Genomic DNA, 18,865 nt, shown 5'->3' on the forward strand with positions numbered 1-18,865 from the left:
GCCATTTCTTGCTTTTCTGTCAGCGATACGAGGACCTCCTCCTTCAATGTCCCTGTGCATCTTTGGAGTGATAATATAAACATGTGTATATGCATTATTGCCTACTGCACAGGATACAAAAACGCTGGCTCTGCTCTCTGTTGCAACTTTCCTTATCTCTATTTTATTATTGTTACGATGTTGACTGCTCCTCTGAACTTGACTCTCTTTTGTTCCTACGGTCTCAATATTCTGCCCTCCATGCCCCTCACCCTGCCTAACTCGCACCAAGTCCCACTCACTCATCACCTCTGTGCTCACTGATCTACATTGGCTTTCGGTCATTGAATATATTTAAGGCAGAGATAGACAGATGTTTGAACGATAAGGGAGTCAAGGGTTATGGAGATCGGGCGGGGAAGTGGAGTTGAGGCTAAGATGAGATCAGCCATGATTTAATTGAATGGCGGAGCAGGCTCGAGGGGCCGAGTGGCCTACTCCTATTTCTTATGTTCTTATGTAAGTATCCTGAAGATCGGAACATTGAAATCCTAGTAGGACCGGCACAAGAAGGGAAGTGGCAGGGAGCCAGAAAAGAATAGGCCCCATCGTTCCGCTGAGTTAACCCCTGTTTACTGGGACTTTCCCTGTGGTTGCCATGGGAGACGAGGGCGAGTATAGCGGGCAGGAAAGATACCAGCGGGGAGGGGGACTCAGGCCCTGCCCCCGCCAACCTTTACAAGGAGTGGGTGGCGGAGGAGCGGCCATCGCTGGTGCCAGCAATGGGCGATGGAGGGAAATCTCATTGGCGGAAAACCAAGCAAGGGAAGGCCAAACAGCCTGGTCAGGACCCCCGAGCCGTCTCTGCAATGCCCGACGAGTTCACGGCTCTAAGTATCTGCCATCTTTTTCTATTAGTGTTGACAGGAAATGAAAGCTGTGCTGGAGCAGTTGGCTTGGCGGCAGGGCGATTGTTTGTTGCGGCACAAACTCACCCGGGCAGTAAACAGGGCTGCCGTGCGTGCGGAGGTTTGTGAGAGGGGCAGCCATTGGGTGTTCTGGGACCCGAGCCTGCCCTAGGCCGGCATCAGTTTGGCAGCGTGCGACGTACGGCGGATTTAAGTTCACAGCTGTTAGCAATTCCTTATCAGTCCTCCCCATGTGCTGTGTGTCTATGAGATAGAGGCCACAGACCAATGGAGAGGAGGCTGTGCCAGCAGCAACGTCACTGGTCGCTATCAGCTGGTGTTCCTTTCAAACACTCGCAACAATAAAGAGAGCGCAGGCAGTCAGGCTGTGAGTATGGAATTCTTCTTTTCAAACTGCGTTGTAAACATCTTGCACTTCTCTGCTGCTCTTCTGTTACAGGCAGCACTGTACAGGGCAGAGGAACAGAGTGGAAATAAACAAGAAGGGGGAAAGGGGCGGAACGGCGGGGGGGGGGGGGGGGGGTGGTGCAAACACAAGCCAAGTGTTTTTAAATGGCTTCAGACAGCTCGGAGGGAGGTGGCAAGGGGTTGGAGGCGAGGGAAGGGATTTATAGAGGGAGCTTCGGAGAGCGCGTGTAGTGAGCGAAAGAAAGGAGTGGGGGAGTGAAGGGCACGGGGAACAAGGAGTGAAGGGCACGGGGAACAAGGAGTGCCGTGCGTCAGAGAATGGGGGAGACTGCTGGCCGTACGGTGGCACAAGGCCACTGAGGTCGGGTGGGGCAGTGCTGCAGGGGGACTGGAAAGCAAACATAAGGAACTTCGTCAATTCACCCAGCCAGGGTAAGTCAGTGGAACGTGGCAAGTGCAGGGTTAATGGGAATGCAGATGTTTGTGTGGGTGAGGGCAAGTGTAATGGGATTGTGGGAGAGGGGGAATGGGATTGTGGGAGAGGACAGGGGTAGTAGAATTGGTGGAGGGGACAGGGGAAATGGGATTGTGGGCAAGTGCAGGATAGTGGGACTACCTGTTTCTCTGTGGGAGGAGGTGAAGGCCGAGGCTCTCTGAGTAACAAAAGTTTTGTGGATACGGACGACCGAGGGAAGAGTGTTAGGGACAGACATGATAAAGGCCTAGATTGGGGGTTTCAGAAACTGGGGGGGTTCGCGTGTGGGCCGAATGGGTGGGGAGAGAGAGGATCGGGAGCTGGGGGTAGGCGGGGGGTGGGGGAGTGGAGACCGGGGAAAGGATCGGGGGGGGAAGGGGTTCAGGTTGGACAGACGATCTGGGTGGGAGAGGGGAAAAGAGAGAATCGGGGTCGGATGATTGGTGGGAGGGGGGGGGTGAAGAGTAGATCGAGGCTGGTCAACGGATCTGGGGGGGGAGGGCGGGGAGATGGAGGCCACCTGGGGAGGCAGGGGGATGTCTCCGATCGAGGGCAGGGGAGGGGAGGGTGAGTTCGGTCGGGACCCTGGATACAGGAGGTAGGTATAAAGGCACTGGCCTCCTGGATCCAGCCAGCCCATACAATTTCTGCACGTGCTCACGATCTGGTTCACAGCTGCATCGGCAGATATCTGGGTGCAGCCATATGTCCCTGACCTGGGAGCCGGACAAAAATGAGGCAAAAGACAACAGATATTATCATCTTACTGGTAAAAGATCTATTGAGGTCCCCCCCCCACCCCTGGTTACTGTGTTGATTAGCATCCCTTTGACCTCCCAGTTGTTGCCCCAGAACCCTGCATAGGGACCCCCCCCCCCCCTCCCGCTGGCATATAGGGACATTGGGTGAGAGCAGGATGGTCTGTGATGCACACTACAGTCAAAGATCTCACTAAATAACCGGGGACATAGATTTAAAGTAATTGGTAGGAGGATTAGAGGGGAGTTGAAGAGAATTTTTTTCATCCAGAGGGTGGCGGGGGCGGGTTTGTCTGGAACTCACTGCCTGAAAGAGTGGTAGAGGCAGAAACCCTCATCACATTTAAAAAATACTTGGATACGGCGAAAGGGTGGAGGAGCGGGACTAGCTGAAGTGCTCTTGCAGAGAGCCGGCACTGGCTCGACGGGCCAAATGGCCTCCTTCTGTGCTGTAACCATGCTATAATTCCACATGCACTCGAAGTCCCGTAACCTAGAGAGCTGCGGACCAAGAGCTAGGAAGTGGGATTATGCCGAGCAGCTCTTTAGCGGTCAGCGCGGACACGATGGGTCCAACGGCCTCCTTCCGTGCCGTACATTTCCAGGATCCGTCTGAGATTCCACGATATCTGCTGCCTGAGCTCATTACGGTCCAGTTAGGGAGGGGGTGGGAGCTGGTGTCGGGGGGACACGAGGTCAGCGCGGGTTCCCACCGCAGGAGATCAGACGGGCAAAGAAAGTAATCCTTTGCAAAAAAAATAAAATGCTGTGGGCATATCGGGCATCAGGAGTTCACATAGGCCTGGAATCTGCAGGCTCACTGCCGTCCTCTAACGGATCAACATCGTCGAACGGCCCTGCACTACAGCTGTACTGAGCATGCCTACTGCAGGCACGGGCCAGGTTCTCAGCTGCTCAGGGAAGGTAGCATCTCAGCAGGGAGTGGGGAGGGAGGGAGGGGGAGCTGTAACGATGGAGCCAGAATCAATTAATATTCTGGTCATGTGACACCCGTGTCAGACAACATCTCTGTGGGCCAGGATCCCGGGAAACACAACAAAATAATATCAGGTTGTAGCGATATCATCTTCGAAAGGGTCTGACGGTCGGGAAGACTGCATTTTTTTTTAATATAAAGAGGGGAAGCGTTGCAGGTGTGAGCAGATGTGGAAAGGTATTTCATTTTCTTCCCTTTCTTTGTTGTGTCCCTGTGCAGATTCTGGGTGTTTTTACATTGCTTCCCAGTCTCTCTGCTACCGAATCTAATTTCCACAGCAGGGCTCTGACAATCCATGTTTGCATCGCAATATTCTCCCACAGCCCTTATTGCATTTGCTAAATGGGGTGTTTCCCTGCTCGAGAGGCAGGGAGAGGAGGGAGGGGGGGGTGAATTGGATTTTGTCTTGGGGGAGGGACTGAGTGCTTTGAAAATGAACGTATAAATTTAATAACTGACTATTGCGGGCCCGTATTCTCAGCAGCCCACAGGATTCAGGTTTTTTTTTTACATAATAGATTGTTACACATCGTCTGTGCTAATGGTCTCTGACATTGCTCACAAGCTGTTCCTAATGTGAAAGCCTTAACAGACAGCTCGCTTCTCTGCACTAATTATGGGTTGCCTCAGCACCGCTGGCTGCTGCTTTTCTCAAGCGGCTGAGCAGCGATAGGCAAGGCAGAGGGTAACCCACCCGTGTGGGGCCGACAGCAAACGGGCACTTCGACTCCGCGAGCATCGGTGAATCGGGACCACGAACCAGTGCCGTTACTGCTGACAGTCCTGCTGATCAGTTTAGAAGAATGAGAGGCGCTCTCATTGAAACATACAACATTCTCACAGGGCTCGACAGGGTAGATGCAGAAGGATGTTTCCCCTTAGCTGGGGAGTCTCGAACCAGGGGGTCACACAGTCTCAGAATAAGGGGTCGGCCATTTAGGACTGAGATGAGGAGAAATTTCTTCACTCGGAGGGTGATGAATCTTTGGCATTCTCTACCCCAGAGGGCTGGGGAGATTCAGTCATTGAGTATATTCAAGACAGAGATCGATAGATTTTAGGATATTAAGAGAATCAAGGAATAAGAAGATCAGGCGGGAAAGTGGAGTTGAGGTAGAAGATCAGCTATGATCTCACTGAATGGCAAAGCAGGCTCGAGGGGCCGAATGGCCTACTCCTGCTCCTAATTCTTATTCGCAATCCGACAGCCGACTGTATGACTGAGGCTGTAGCTTCATACAGAGGCTACACGGCAGCAGGAAAGCGTCACATTGCTGCCAAAACAGGCCCATTTCGCACTCTAACCACAGAGATTGAGCGTGTACGGATTCATTTTAAATTGTCGACCATTTACTTCATCGGGCCGGTTCGAAGGCTGCTTGAAGGGATAAGATTTATCCCAGAATCAAAGCGTGACAACAGTTTGCTTCAAAGATTGTCAATCTCGCATCTCACATCGGTGCGAAATACTGGCACCTCAATGGGAAAGATTCCCTCTTTAAAAGGGTTCTTAATGGTAGGCAATGCTCCCTGAACTTTATCCTTGGGCCACGCGGCCCATTCCAAATGCTTTTAATTTCAATTTAAAAGCCAGCTGACCGGCTGCACAGGAGCTTAAGAGCACTGCGTCGCCGGGCGGCTTAAACAAGAACTTGTATTTATATAGCACCTTTAACGTAGTGAAACGTCCCAAGGCACCTCACAAAAGTGATATGCGATCAAAATTTGACACCGAGCTGCATAAGTAGAAATTAGGGCAGGTGAGGTAGGTTTTAAGGAGCGTCTTGAAGGAAGAAAGAGAGGTAGAGGCGCGGAGGGGTTTAGGCAGAGAGTACCAGAGCTTGGGGCTTAGGCAACAGAAGGCACGGCCACCGATGGTTGAGTGATTATAATCAGGGATGCTCAAGAGGGCAGAATTAGAGGAGTGCAGGCATCTCGAGGGGTTGTGGGGCTGGAAGAGATTAGAGATAGGGAGGGGCGAGGCCATGGAAGGATTTGAAAACAAGATGAGAATTTTGAAATCAGGGCGTTGCTTAACCGGGAGCCAATGTAGGACAGCGAGCACAGGGGTGATGGGTGAGCAGAACTTGGTGCGAGTTAGGACACGGGTTGCTGAGTTTTGGATGACCTCTACTTTACATAGAGTAGAATGTGCAGGCCAGCCAGGAGTGCATTGGAATAGTCAAGTCTAGAGGTAACAAAGGCATGGATGAGGGCTTCAGCAGTGGATGAGCTGAGGCAAGGGTGGAGATGGGCGATGTTACAGAGATGGAAATAAGCAAAATTTGTTATGCTGCGGATATGTAGTCAAAAGCTGATTTCAGGGTCAAATATGACACCAAGGTTGCAAACAGTCTGGTTCAGCCTCAGACAGGAGTTGGGGAGAGGTATGGAGTCAGTGCCGAGGGAACGGAGTTTGTGGCAGGGACCAAAAACAATGGCTTCAGTCTTCCCAATATTCAACTGGAGAAAATTTCTGCTCATCCAGAACTGGATGTCGGACAAGCAGTCTGACAATTTAGAGAGCGTTTTTAAAGGAACAATTCAAAGGAAACGTTGGTGGTAAGACTTCCTCTTCAAAAGGTGTCTCAATGCTGAGATGCCATATTCAAAAAGATTCCCGATGGTAAGACTCTTCATTTGAAATGTATCCCAAGGTTGCCACTGATGGGAAAGACTAGAACTAGAGGACATGATCTTAGAATAAGGGGCCGCCCATTTAAATGAGGAGAAATTTCTTCTCAGAGAGTTTTAAATCTGTGGAATTCACTGCCTCAGAGAGTTGTGGCAGCTGGGACATTGAATAGATTTGAGACAGAAATAGACAGTTTCTTAATTGATAAGGGGATAAGGAGTTGTGGGGAGCGGGCAGGGAAATGGACCTGAGTCCATGATCGGATCAGCCATGATCGTATTAAACGGCGGAGCAGGCTCAAGGGGCCATATGGCCTACTCCTGCTCCTATTTCTTATGTTCTTATGAATGGAGCCAGCCTTTAGTTGAGTGGTAGCACTCCTGCCTAACCCTCGTACCGGCTGCTATAAGGATGGGTATGGCCATGGAAGGAGCCTTCCCCCCTCAGCCTGTTGATCGGCTGGCGAATCCTTCCACTACTTCACAGTTCTCCAAGGACAGTGGGTGAAGATGCATAATCAGCAATATCCCAATAATCAAACCCCATCAGAAAAGGGATGGGTTGATCTGGTCGCTGAGCTAAAATCTCCACAAGGTTTCGACTGATCTACCTTCGACAAGAGATCCGTGGTAACCCGGGACAACTGGCTTATGTGGAAATGACAGGTGTGTGTCTTTGGAAAGGACTCTGAGGGATGACTCAACTCTCCAAAAGTGCTCTCCACGGCGAGATCCCCTCTTCAAAAGGGACCGCAATGGTGAGGCTGTCTCTTTGAAAGGGTTCCTGGTGGGTCTGGATCTTTCTGTAAAAGAGGTTCTAACACGGAGAGCCCCTCTTTTATAGGGGTCCCAATGGTGAGACTCCCTCTTTAAAAGGGGCTGTGATGGTGAGACTCTCTCTTTAAATATACAGGTTGAACCTCCCTTATCCGGAACCCTCAGGACCTGGCCTGTTCTGGATAAGGGATTTTTCTGGACGCGGGGTGGTCACGTTAAATTGGATGGTACAGGTACTGAGCAAGGGGATATCGGGTCTGGCTGGCTTGGGGCTAGGAATGCGGCAGAGAGATCATTGCGGGGGCCGGGGGGGGTGTGGATGGGGTCAGGCCAGCAAGGAAGGACTTCAATTTGTTCACGTCAAAGTTCTGTGCATGCGCCACCTGGTGGCCGGGAATGGTTCTGGATGAGGAGCGTTTCCGGATAAGGGAGTTCTGGATAAGGGAGGTTCAACCTGTATTTCTCATTGAATATATTTAAGGTAGAGATAGACAGATTTTTGAATGATATGGGAGTCAAGGGTGATGGGGGAACGGGCGGGGAAGTGGAGTTAAGGCCAAGATCAGATCAGCCATGATCTTATTAAATGGCGGCGGAGGAGGCTCGATGGGCCAAATGGCCGACTCCTGCTCCTATTTCTTATGTTAAAAGAAGTTGTGATGGTGAGGCTCTATTTAAAAGGAGCTGTGATGATGCAATTCCATGTTTAAATTATGTTCTCTAATAGCGAGACTTCCTCTTTAGAAGGATCTCAAATGATGTAACTCCCTCTTTAGAAGAGACTCACTCTGTAGAAGGGGCATCGAGGTCAGCCTCCTGTGTAACAGGAACCCTGTTTGTGATTTGCGCTGTTTGTGATGGTTGTTGCACTTCAGAAGTAATTAATTGGCTGTGAAGTACATGCTTAGGTCATGAAAGGTGCGATTATAAAATCAAGTTCTTCTTTCTTATAAGATAAGGGCGTGTCCTTTTAAACCTCAGTGTTAATTGTCCTGAACAATCTTTTACCTTCTGCCATTATTTTGTTCTGTTTTATTTGTTTGTCCCAGCAGCACAGTGGGAACCGAGTTATCGTCAGCAGAAGCGCAGTCATTAACCCAGTGAGATTCAGCCATTGGCCATCTCACCGTCAGACACAGCAACTCTTTTCAGCAAACACTCCCAACCACGTTGAACTGAACCTTTCAAAATCTACCACAATAGCAAAAGACAGCTAATGTTAAAAGATCACTCCTTTATTAGAGGTACCCTGGCCTTTGTTGACCAAAGGTATTGAGGGAAACGGGCCAAAGGCAGTTCAGAGAAGGTTCACGAGGCTGATTCCTGAGATAAGAACAAAGGAAATAGGAACAGGAAAAGGCCATATGGCCCCTCGAGCCTGCTCCGCCATTCAATATCATGGCTGATCTGATCATGGACTCAGCTCCACTTCCCCGCCCGCTCCCCATAACCCCTTATCGATTAAGAAACCATCTATTTCTGTCTTAAATTTATTCAATGTCCCAGCTTCCACAGCTCTCTGAGGCAGCGAATTCCACAGATTCACAACCCTGAGAGAAGAAATTTCTCCTCATTTCTGTTTTAAATAGATGGCCCCTTATTCTAAGATCATGCCCTCTAGTTCTAGTCTCCCCCATCAGTGGAAATATCCTCTCTGCATCCACTCTGTCAAGCCCCCTCATATTATACGTCTCGATAAGATCACCTCTCATTCTTCTGAATTCTAATGAGACACAACCTACTCAACCTTTCCTCATAAGTCAACTCCCTCAGCCCCAGAATCAACCTTCTCTGAACTGTCTCCAAAGCAAATATGGAAACTAAAACTGCAAGCAGTATTCCAGTGTGGCCTCACCAATACCTTATATAGCTGTAGTAAGACGTCCCTGCTTTTATACTCCATCTCCTTTGCAATAAAGGCCAAGATACCATTGGCCTTCCTGATCACTTGCTGTACCTGCATACTATCCTTTTGTGTTTCATGCACAAGTACCCACAGGTCCCGCTGTACTGCGGCACTTTGCAATCTTTCACATTTAAATAATAACTTCCTCTTTGATTTTTTCTGCCAAAGTGCATGACCTCACACTTTCCAACATTATACTTCATCTGCCAAATTTTTGCCCACTCACTTAGCCTATCTATATCCTTTTGCAGATTTTTTGTGTCCTCCTCACACTTTGCTTTTCCTCCCATCTTTGCATTGTCAGCAAACTTGGCTACATTACACTCAGTCCCTTCTTCCACGTCATTAATATAGATTGTAAATAGTTTGGGTCCCAGCACTGATCCCTGCGGCACCCCACTACTGGTTGCCTGAGATAGAAACATAGATACATAGAAAATAGGTGCAGGAGTAGGCCATTCGGCCCTTCGAGCCCGCACCACCATTCAATGAGTTCATGGCTGAACATGCAACTTCCGTACCCCATTCCTGCTTTCTCGCCATACACCTTGATCCCCTTAGTAGTAAGAACTACATCTAACTCCTTTTTGAATATATTTAGTGTATTGGCCTCAACAAATTTCTGTGGTAGAGAATTCCACACGTTCGCCACTCTCTGGGTGAAGAGGTTTCTCCTCATCTCGGTTCAAAATGGCTTACCCCTTATCCTTAGACTGTGACCCCTGCTTCTGGACTTCCCCAACATTGGGAACATTCTTCCTGCATCTAACCTGTCTAATTCTAAACGTTTCTATGAGATCCCCTCTCATTCTTCTGAACTCCAGTGAATACAAGCCCAGTTGATCCAGTCTTTCTTGATATGTCAGTCCCGCCATTCCGGGAATCAGTCTGGTGAACCTTCGCTGCACTCCCTCAATAGCAAGAATGTCCTTCCTCAAGTTAGGAGACCAAAACTGTACACAATACTCCAGGTGTGGCCTCACCATGACCCTGTACAACTGTAGTAATACCTCCCTGCCCCTGTACTCAAATCCCCTCGCTATGAAGGCCAACATGCCATTTGCTTTCTTAACCGCCTGCTGTACCTGCATGCCAACCTTCAATGACTGATGTGCCATGACACCCAGGTCTCGTTGCTCCTCCCCTTTTCCTAATCGGTCACCATTCAGATAATAGTCTGTCTCTCTGTTTTTACCACCAAAGTAGATAACCTCACATTTATCCACATTATACTTCATCTGCCATGCATTTGCCCACTCACCTAACCTATCCAAGTCACTCTGCAGCCTCATAGCATCCTCCTCGCAGCTCACACTGCCACCCAACTTAGTGTCATCCGCAAATTTGGAGATACTACATTTAATCCCCTCATCTAAATCATTAAATACAGTGGAAACAGCTGGGGCCCCAGCACAGAATCTTGCGGTACCCCACTAGTCACTGTCTGCCATTCTGAAAATAACCCATTTACTCCTACTCTTTGCTTCCTGTCTGCCAACCAGTTCTCAATCCACGTCAGCACACTACCCCCAATCCCATGTGCTTTAACTTTGCACATTAATCTCTTGTGTGGGACCTTGTCGAAAGCCTTCTGAAAGTCCAAATACACCACATCAACTGGTTCCCCCTTGTCCACTCTACTGGAAACATCCTCAAAATATTCCAGAAGATTTGTCAAGCATGATTTCCCTTTCACAAATCCATGCTGACTTGGACCTATCATATCACCTCTTTCCAAATGCACTGCTATGACATCCTTAATAATTGATTCCATCATTTTACCCACTACTGAGGTCAGGCTGACCGGTCTATAATTCCGTTTTCTCTCTCCCTCCTTTTAAAAAAAAAAAATGGGGTTACATTGGCTACCCTCCACTCCAGAGGAACTGATCCAGAGTCTATGGAATGTTGGAAAATGACTTTCAATGCATCCGCTATTTCCAAGGCCACCTCCTTAAGTACTCTGGGATGCAGTCCATCAGGCCCTGGGGATTTATCGGCCTTCAATCCCATCAATTTCCCCAACACAATTTCCTGACTAATAAGGATTTTCTCAGTTCCTCCTCCTTTCTAGACCCTATGACCCTTTTTATATCCGGAAGGTTGTTTGTGTCCTCCTTAGTGAATACCAAACCAAAGTACTTGTTCAATTTCTTTGTTCCCCATTATGACTTCCCCTGATTCTGACTGCAGGGGACCTAAGTTTGTCTTTACTAACCTTTTTCTCTTTACATATCGATAGAAGCTTTTGCATTCCGTCATAATGTTCCCTGCAAGCTTCCTCTCATACTCCATTTTCTCTGCCCTAATCAAACCCTTTGTCCTCCTCTGCTGAGTTCTAAATTTCTCCCAGTCCCCGGGTTCACTGCTATTTCTGGCCAATTTGTATGCCACTTCCTTGGCTTTAATACTATCCCTGATTTCCCTTGATAGGGAAGGTGGCTCAACCGTGGCTTTTTTATTTTTACGCCAGACAGGGAAGTACAATTGTTGGAGTTCATCCATGCGGTCTCTAAATGTCTGCCATTGCCCATTCACTGTCAACCCCTTAAGTATCATTCGCCAATCTATCCTAGCCAATCCACGCCTCATACCTTTAAAGTTACCCTTCTTTAAGTTCTGGACCATGGTCTCTGAATTAACTGTTTCATTCTCCATCCTAGTGTAGAATTCCACCATATTATGGTCACTCTTCCCCAAGGGGCCTCCACAATGAGATTGCTAATTAATCCTCTCTCATTACACAACACCCAGTCGAAGATGGCCTCCCCCCTAGTTGGTTCCTCGACATATTGGTCTAGAAAACCATCCCTTATGCACTCCAGGAAATCCTCCTCCACCGTATTGCTTCCGGTTTGGTTAGCCCAATCTATATGCATATTAAAGTCACCCATGATAAGGGGGTTGTCTTACGAAGTCTCCACCATTTTCCTGGGGGCTCTGCTAGTTTCGCAGCAGAGTTACAGCAGGGACCTGAGAAGACCCTTGAGAAGTGCAAATTCAGGGCCATAATCTCAACAACAACCACAGCATGCACTTATATAGCAGCTTTAGCATAGTAAAACATTCCAAGGCACTTCACAGGAGTGATTATCAGACATAATTTGACACCAAGCCACATAAGGAGATATTAGGGCAGGTGACCATAAGCTTGGTCAAAGAGGTAGGTGTTAAGAAGTGTCTTAAAGGAGGAAAGAAGTGTCGGGAGGCGGAGAGGTTTAGGACCCAGGCAGCTGAAAGCACGGCCGTCAATAGTGGAGCGATTAAAATCGAGGATGATCAAGTGGCCAGAATTGGAGGAGCGCAGAGATTTCAGATAATCTCTACTTTTAAGTTGCACACTAAGGCATATTGCTGATTCCTGTAGTTTATAGAATTTGCGCTTAGTTTTAGAAACACCTGTATTTAGTTTCCCAATACAAGAGATTGGAGTGTCGGAATCCGTTCATTAACACTCAATGAAGATCCCTGCTCAAGTGTATTTCATCCTGCGCATTGCCTGGAATTCCCGCATTTATGCCTTTATGCCGCTTGACGGGAGTTGTGACAGATCATCGGGAGAGCCCTGTGGAAATTCTGGGCCTATGGCTTTCACATAACTTTATCAACAGAGGGCCCAGACCTATAGAGCAAGGTATGTCAATGTAGAAGAGAAGCCAAGGCCAGTCAGGAAGCAGCAATTAGGTGAAGGCAAGCTTGGGCTGTAAAACCTGAAGCTTACAGGAGGAACAGAGGTCTGAGGGAGGTGAAGAGGTGCACAGTTTGAAATGTGCTGAGAAAGAATGACTTGAGAGTAGGAGATGGTACAACAGTCTCGATACTAACAGGGTGAAATGGGCACCCCAGATATTTCGCACAAGTGCTAGTTCTGCATGCGAGTGCCTAATGGGTCTGTGCAGGCCATTCAACCAATGGGGCATTACACACAGTGGGCATGACTGGGCAGAAATGGATGATTTATTTCCGTCCACCTTGCCCAGAGGCACTAAGCCCAGCTGTAGCTACCAACTTGGGGCATTCTGTCTGTATGTCTTAACACCACATCACTTAGCACATTTGGCCACTCAGCCCTGGGGGTGGGGGGGGGGGGGTGAGGGGGAGTGCGGGCGCAGATACTTCATCTTAAACCTAACATGCCTTTTGGCTCATGGGTCATAAAACCAGCAATGCCCTTTGAGCTAAATCCTGTAGCACAATTTGCTTCTTCAAATAACTCCAAGTGACAAAAGATGACCTGTAGTAATCAGGATCGTTTATAAAGTAAGTTTACTATAATCATTGTATAATCATAATCAGCTGTGACTCAGTGGGTAGCACACTTGCCTCTGAGTCAGAAAGGTCCACTCCAGAGCACACAAATCAAGGCTGACACTCCAGTGCAGTGCCGAGGGAGAGCTGCACTGTCGAAGATGCCGTCTTTTGGATGAGACGTTAAACCGAGGCCCCTTCTGCTCTCTCAGGTGGACGTAAAAGATCCTATGGCACTATTTCGAAGAAGAACAGGGGAGTTTATCCCCGGTGTCCTGGGGCCAGTACTTATCCCTCAATCAACATAACAAAGTGATTAATTGGTTATCATGTTGCTGTTTGTGGGAGCTTGCTGTGCGCAAATTGGCTGCCGCGTTTCCTACATTACAACAGTGACTACACTTCAAAAAGTACTTAATTGACCGTAAAGCGCTTTGGGTCGTCCTGAGGTTGTGAAAAGTGCTATATAAATGCAAGTTATTTCTTTCTTATAATCTTGAAGTGGACTTAAGGCTCTGAACATCCATGCTTTATGTCAGCCATGATCTTATTGAATGGTAGAGCAGGTTCGAGGGACCAAATGGTCTACTTCTGCTCCTATTTCTTATGTTCTTATGAACAGCAATGAGTTCAATTGTCAAACTTCAGAATGTGAGCTTTCAATCGGCCAGGAATCAGGGTAGCACATTGGCAGCCTATAAGGAAGGCCAGAGCCAGGGGAAGGGCCCAGCCTGCTGTACGAGTGCTCTGATATGTCCTTACTATACAGTACAAATGCACACGAGGCCCATACTTGAGAGAAGGTCACTCTGTGACCAGTAACCTTTATTCCAGCACTGAAGTAATGAAGGTGGGTGGAGCTTCCCCTTTTATACCTGAAAGTCCAGGTTAGGAGTGTCTCCCACAAGTTCACCACCTAGTGGTCAGTGTTCTCACTGTGTACAACTTAGGTCAGTTTATACATGGATTACAATGACAGTTGAATACATGACATCACCTCCCCCCCCCCCCCCCCAAAGTCTTATTGGGATCACAGGTTAAGTCTCTCTGGTGGTTTACACTCCCTTGTAGAACACCTGAGTTGGGGCTCCAGTTGTTGGGCGCTGGCCTGAGTGTCTGCTGTTTACAGTGCCTCAGGCCTGTCAAGACTGCCCACAGTGACTGGGCTCTCCTCCACTTGGTCACTTGGTTCCGGTGTTCGGTCACCTGTGGTGGAGTGAACTCTACATCGTGTTCTTCCTCTGCTTCTTCTATGGGGTTAATAAACCTCCTTTTAGTTTGATCCACGTGTTTGCGGCAGATTTGTCCATTGGTAAGTTTAACTACCAGAATCCTATTCCCCTCTTTAGCAATTACAGTGCCTGCGAGCCATTTGGGCCCTGCAGCATAATTGAGGACAAAGACAGGGTCATTGACATCAATACATCGCGCCCTCGCATTCCTGTCATGGTAGTCACATTGTGACCGGCGCCTGCTCTCAACAATTTCTTTCATCGTGGGGTGTATATGGGATAACCTGGTTTTGAGCGTCCTTTTCATTAGCAGCTCTGCAGGTGGAACCCCTGTGAGCGAGTGTGGTCGGGATCTATTGGCCAACAGGTGACGTGATAAGCGGCTTTGTAGGGAACCCCCTTGGATTCTGAGCATCCCCTATTTGATTATCTGCACTGCTCGGTCTGCCTGGCCGTTTGAGGCCGGCTTGAACGGTGCCGTTCTGACATGGTTGATACCATTTCCTGCCATGAAGTCCTGGAACTCAATGCTTGTAAAGCACGGGCCATTGTTGCTGACCAAGACGTCCGGTAGACCGTGGGCGGCGAACATTGCCCGTAGACTTTCTACCGTGGCAGAGGATGTGCTTGAATTGAGAATGTCACACTCAATCCATTTGGAGTAAGCGTCTACTACAACCAAAAACATTCTTCCCATGAAGGGACCTGCATAGTCCACATGGATGCGTGCCCATGGCTTGGCGGGCCAGGACCAGGGGCTAAGGGTGGCTTCCCTGGGCGCATTGTCCAGCTGGGCACACATGTTGCACCTGCGAACACAAAGTTCCATGTCTGCATCTATCCCTGGCCACCAAACGTGTGACCTGGCAATTGCCTTCATCATGACAATGCCCAGGTACTCCTTGTGGAGCTCCCGGATGAACGCCTCTCTGCCCATCTGGGGCATGACTAATCGGTTTCCCCATAGTAGGCAATCGGCCTGAATCGAGAGTTCATCCTTGCGCCTGTGAAATGTTTTAAATTCCTCAGGGCATGCCCCGTCCGTGGCTGCCCAGTCCCCATTCATGACACATTTCTTGACTAAAGACAGTAGCGGGTCTCGATTAGTCCAGACTTTGATCTGACGGGCTGTCACGGGTGAGCCTTCGCTTTCGAAAGCTTCAACAGCCATGACCATCTCAGCAGCATGCTCGGTTGCGCCCTCGCTGGTGGCTAGTGGGAGCCTGCTGAGTGCATCGGCGCAGTTTTCAGTGCCCGGTCTGTGCCGAATTGTATAGTCATAGGCAGCTAACGTGAGTGCCCACTTCTTTATGCGGGCCGATGCATTTGCATTTATGGCCTTGTTGTCGGCCAAAAGGGACGCAAGGTGTTCGTGATCTGTCTCCAGCTCAAATTTCCTGCCAACCAGGTACTGGTGCATTTTTTTTATTGCATATACATATGCAAGCGCTTCCTTTTCTACCATCCCGTAGCCCCTTTCTGCCTGGGACAGACTTCTGGAGGCATAGGCTACCGGCTGTAACTGACCCTTGGCATTAACATGCTGCAACACACACCCGACACCATAGGACGACGCATCGCATGGATTACAGTGACAGTTGAATACATGACAGGCTCCACAGCTGAGAGTGGCTGCAATGTGCTGAGCCGTGTTCTGGGGTTACATCGAGTGTTGGGCGAGGGCAGGACATCTCTACTTGGCAATCAGCCCAGGGCGAATTACTGTTCACATCCATTGAGTTGGAAAACAACAATCATGGCAGGCTTGCAAATAAACCCAGCGAGTTCATCCCTGCCTCTCTAATCCCTCGGCACGGCTCGTCCTGCTTGCCGGGCTTTATCTCATCCCTTTGTGCCCATCGTGACCCAGGGAACCCATCCTTGTCTCTAGCGGAGCTGCCCTCCCATTCATTTTCAATGTCCATTTCCTCTGGTTAAGCAGCTTATTTTTGTCGGGTGGGGTGGCGGAGGGGGGGGGAGGGGAGGGGAGGGCTAAAAGTTAATTCTGTTGTGATGGACAAGTGATCCCCTCTCATCAAGTGACGACTGTTTAGATTGTTGCTCCAGCTCCGCGCCACAGGGCCGTGGGATGATCTGTCATGTCGCTGATTGATTTAGTCGCAGTCCGTTGACTGCATGGTGATTGCTTTATCTTCACTGAATCGGGCTGCAGTCTGTAAGCGTCGCGGCCCAGAACTTGCTGGAGCGCGGTATCTGGCAGCGAGCCCTGTTTATTAGATTGTTTCCCCTCACCCAGCAGCTCGAAATAACTTTGCGCCGTAAATCGCTGGAGGTTCGATCTGGCAATGGGGTCAACGGGGCATCTGGGACCTCGGGGAACGATGGGATCAACCGTCTCTCTCCTTAACCCAGGAGATTTAAGGATAGAGAAAGAAACCGAGAAAGAAAGATTTGGATTTATATAGCGCCTTTCACAACCACCAGACATCTCAAAGTGCTTTACAGCTAATGAAGTACTTTTAGAGTGTAGTCACTGTTGCAATGTGAGAAACGCGGCAGACAATTTACGGCAAGCTCCCAAATACAGCAATGTATAATGACCAGATAATCTGTTTTTGTTATGTTGATTGAGGGATAAATATTGGCCAGGATACCAGGATAACTCCCCTGCTCTTCTTCGAAATAGTGCAATGGGATCTTTTATGCCTACCTGAGAGAGCAGATGGGGCCTCGGTTTAACATCACATCCGAAAGACAGCACCTCTGACAGTACAGCACTCCCTCAGCACTGCACTGGGAGCATCAGCCTAGATTTATGTGCTCAAGTCTCTGGAGTGGGACTTGAGCCCACAGCTTTCTGACTCAGAGGTGAGTGTACTACCCACTGAGCCATACGACAGAGAAGGAAATATGATGAATTAGAGTCAAATGAGAGAAAGAAAGAGAAATAGAGAAGGAAAGAAAGATTGGAAAACAAAGAAAAGTAAAAACATTAGAAAATTATACACTTAAAATGTTTTAAATCTCTAACAATATTTGGTGCACATTACAACACTGACATTGATGCACATTACAACACTGACAGTGACGATCATTACATCATCAACATTGGAGTACAACTCAGGATGGTGTGTGACCTTTAGGGTACTCGGAGATAATGGTGTTTCCAAGTACCTGATGATCTTCTAGGAAGTAGAAGTGATGGGTTTGGGAGGTGCTGCCAAAGAAGCCTTCTAGATGGTACAGATTGCATTTGTTCTGCCATCTTTGATTGTTTTGAAGTTCTTAAATGTTGCAAACCAGGCAGCGAGAGATTGAATTCTGAAATTGACAACATTTCTCCTTGTACAACACTTCTGTCTTCTTACAACAGAAACAACTTGCATTCATAGAGCACCTCAATTGTAGAAAAACATCCCAAGGTGCTTCACAGGAGGGATAGCAGACAAAATTTGTCACCGAGCTGCATAATGCGATATTAGGACTGGTCAATGTAATACTTTTTCAGGAGTGACTTAAAACAAGGAGCGTGAGGTGGAGAGGCTTTAGAGAGGGAATTCCAGAGCTTCTGGCCTAGACAGCTGAAGGCACGGCCACCAATGGTGGGCTGAAGGAAATCGAGGGATGTGCAAGAGACCAGAATTGGAGGAGCGCAGAGATCTTGGGAGGGTTGTAGAAAGTTACAGCATGGAAGGAGGCCATTTCGGCCCATCGTGTCCGCATCGGCCAACCAAGAGCTATCCAGCCTAATCCCACTTTCCAGCTCTTGGTCTGTAGCCCTGTAGGTTACAGCACTTCAAGTGCACATCCAAGTAATTTTTAATTGTGGTGAGGGTTTCTGCCTCTACCACCCTGTCAGGCAGTGAGTTCCAGACCCCCACCACCCTCTGGATGAAGAAATGTCCCCTCTTAACCTCCCCCCAATTACTTTAGAGTAATTACTGTAGAGCTGGAGGAGTTTACAGAGATAGATCAGGAGCGAGGCCATGGAGGGATTTGAACACACGGATGAGAATTATAAACTGGAGACGTTGCTGGACTGGGAGCCGAAGCAGATTAGCTTTCTTACATTCTTATTGTCGGGAATTGAGAAAGTGTGGGGAAACTGATAAGAAGATGCCGAGATCTTATCAATATATATTATCAATTTTCCCCAAGGTTTGGAAGAGGATAAAAAATTGGGATCGGGGATGTCGGACATGGCGCAGGACGTTAAACCAAAGCCAGCCGTGCCCATGAAACCATCGGCTGTGGGCTCCCAGTTACTGGGTTATGTGGGAATCGACACCATCATTGAGCAAATGCGACGAAAGACCATGAAGACTGGCTTCGATTTTAACATCATGGTCGTAGGTGAGAATTTGGATGTTGCATTTGACTTCACCTTTGCACTGCCTGAATTTTCCTCCCTTGACTCGGTGGCTGGAGGGCACAGCTTTAAGGTAATTGGCTGAAGGATCAGAGGGGAGACATTTTTTCACGCAGCGAGTTGCTTTGATCTGGAATGCGCTGCTTGAAAGGCCGGTTGAAGCGGATTCAATCGTAACTTTCAAAAGAGTAA

The 18,865-nt window shown here is 48.4% G+C and overlaps 1 protein-coding gene across 1 annotated transcript in view; it reads left to right on the top strand.

Annotated features, from left to right (window-relative positions):
• The first annotated feature begins 1,238 nt into the window (after window positions 1-1,238).
• Window positions 1,239-18,865, top strand: part of septin3 (septin 3) — a 45,106-nt gene continuing 27,479 nt past the window's right edge. Inside the window, exons 1-2 of the mRNA XM_070861672.1 lie at window positions 1,239-1,275; window positions 18,463-18,657. Coding sequence (XP_070717773.1) covers window positions 18,495-18,657 — 163 coding nt within the window. The 5' untranslated portion in view covers window positions 1,239-1,275; window positions 18,463-18,494. The remainder of the gene's footprint in view (window positions 1,276-18,462; window positions 18,658-18,865) is intronic.

Source organism: Pristiophorus japonicus, chromosome 19, assembly GCF_044704955.1.
Source record: "Pristiophorus japonicus isolate sPriJap1 chromosome 19, sPriJap1.hap1, whole genome shotgun sequence".
In the NCBI taxonomy this organism is placed as follows: Eukaryota; Metazoa; Chordata; class Chondrichthyes; family Pristiophoridae; genus Pristiophorus; species Pristiophorus japonicus.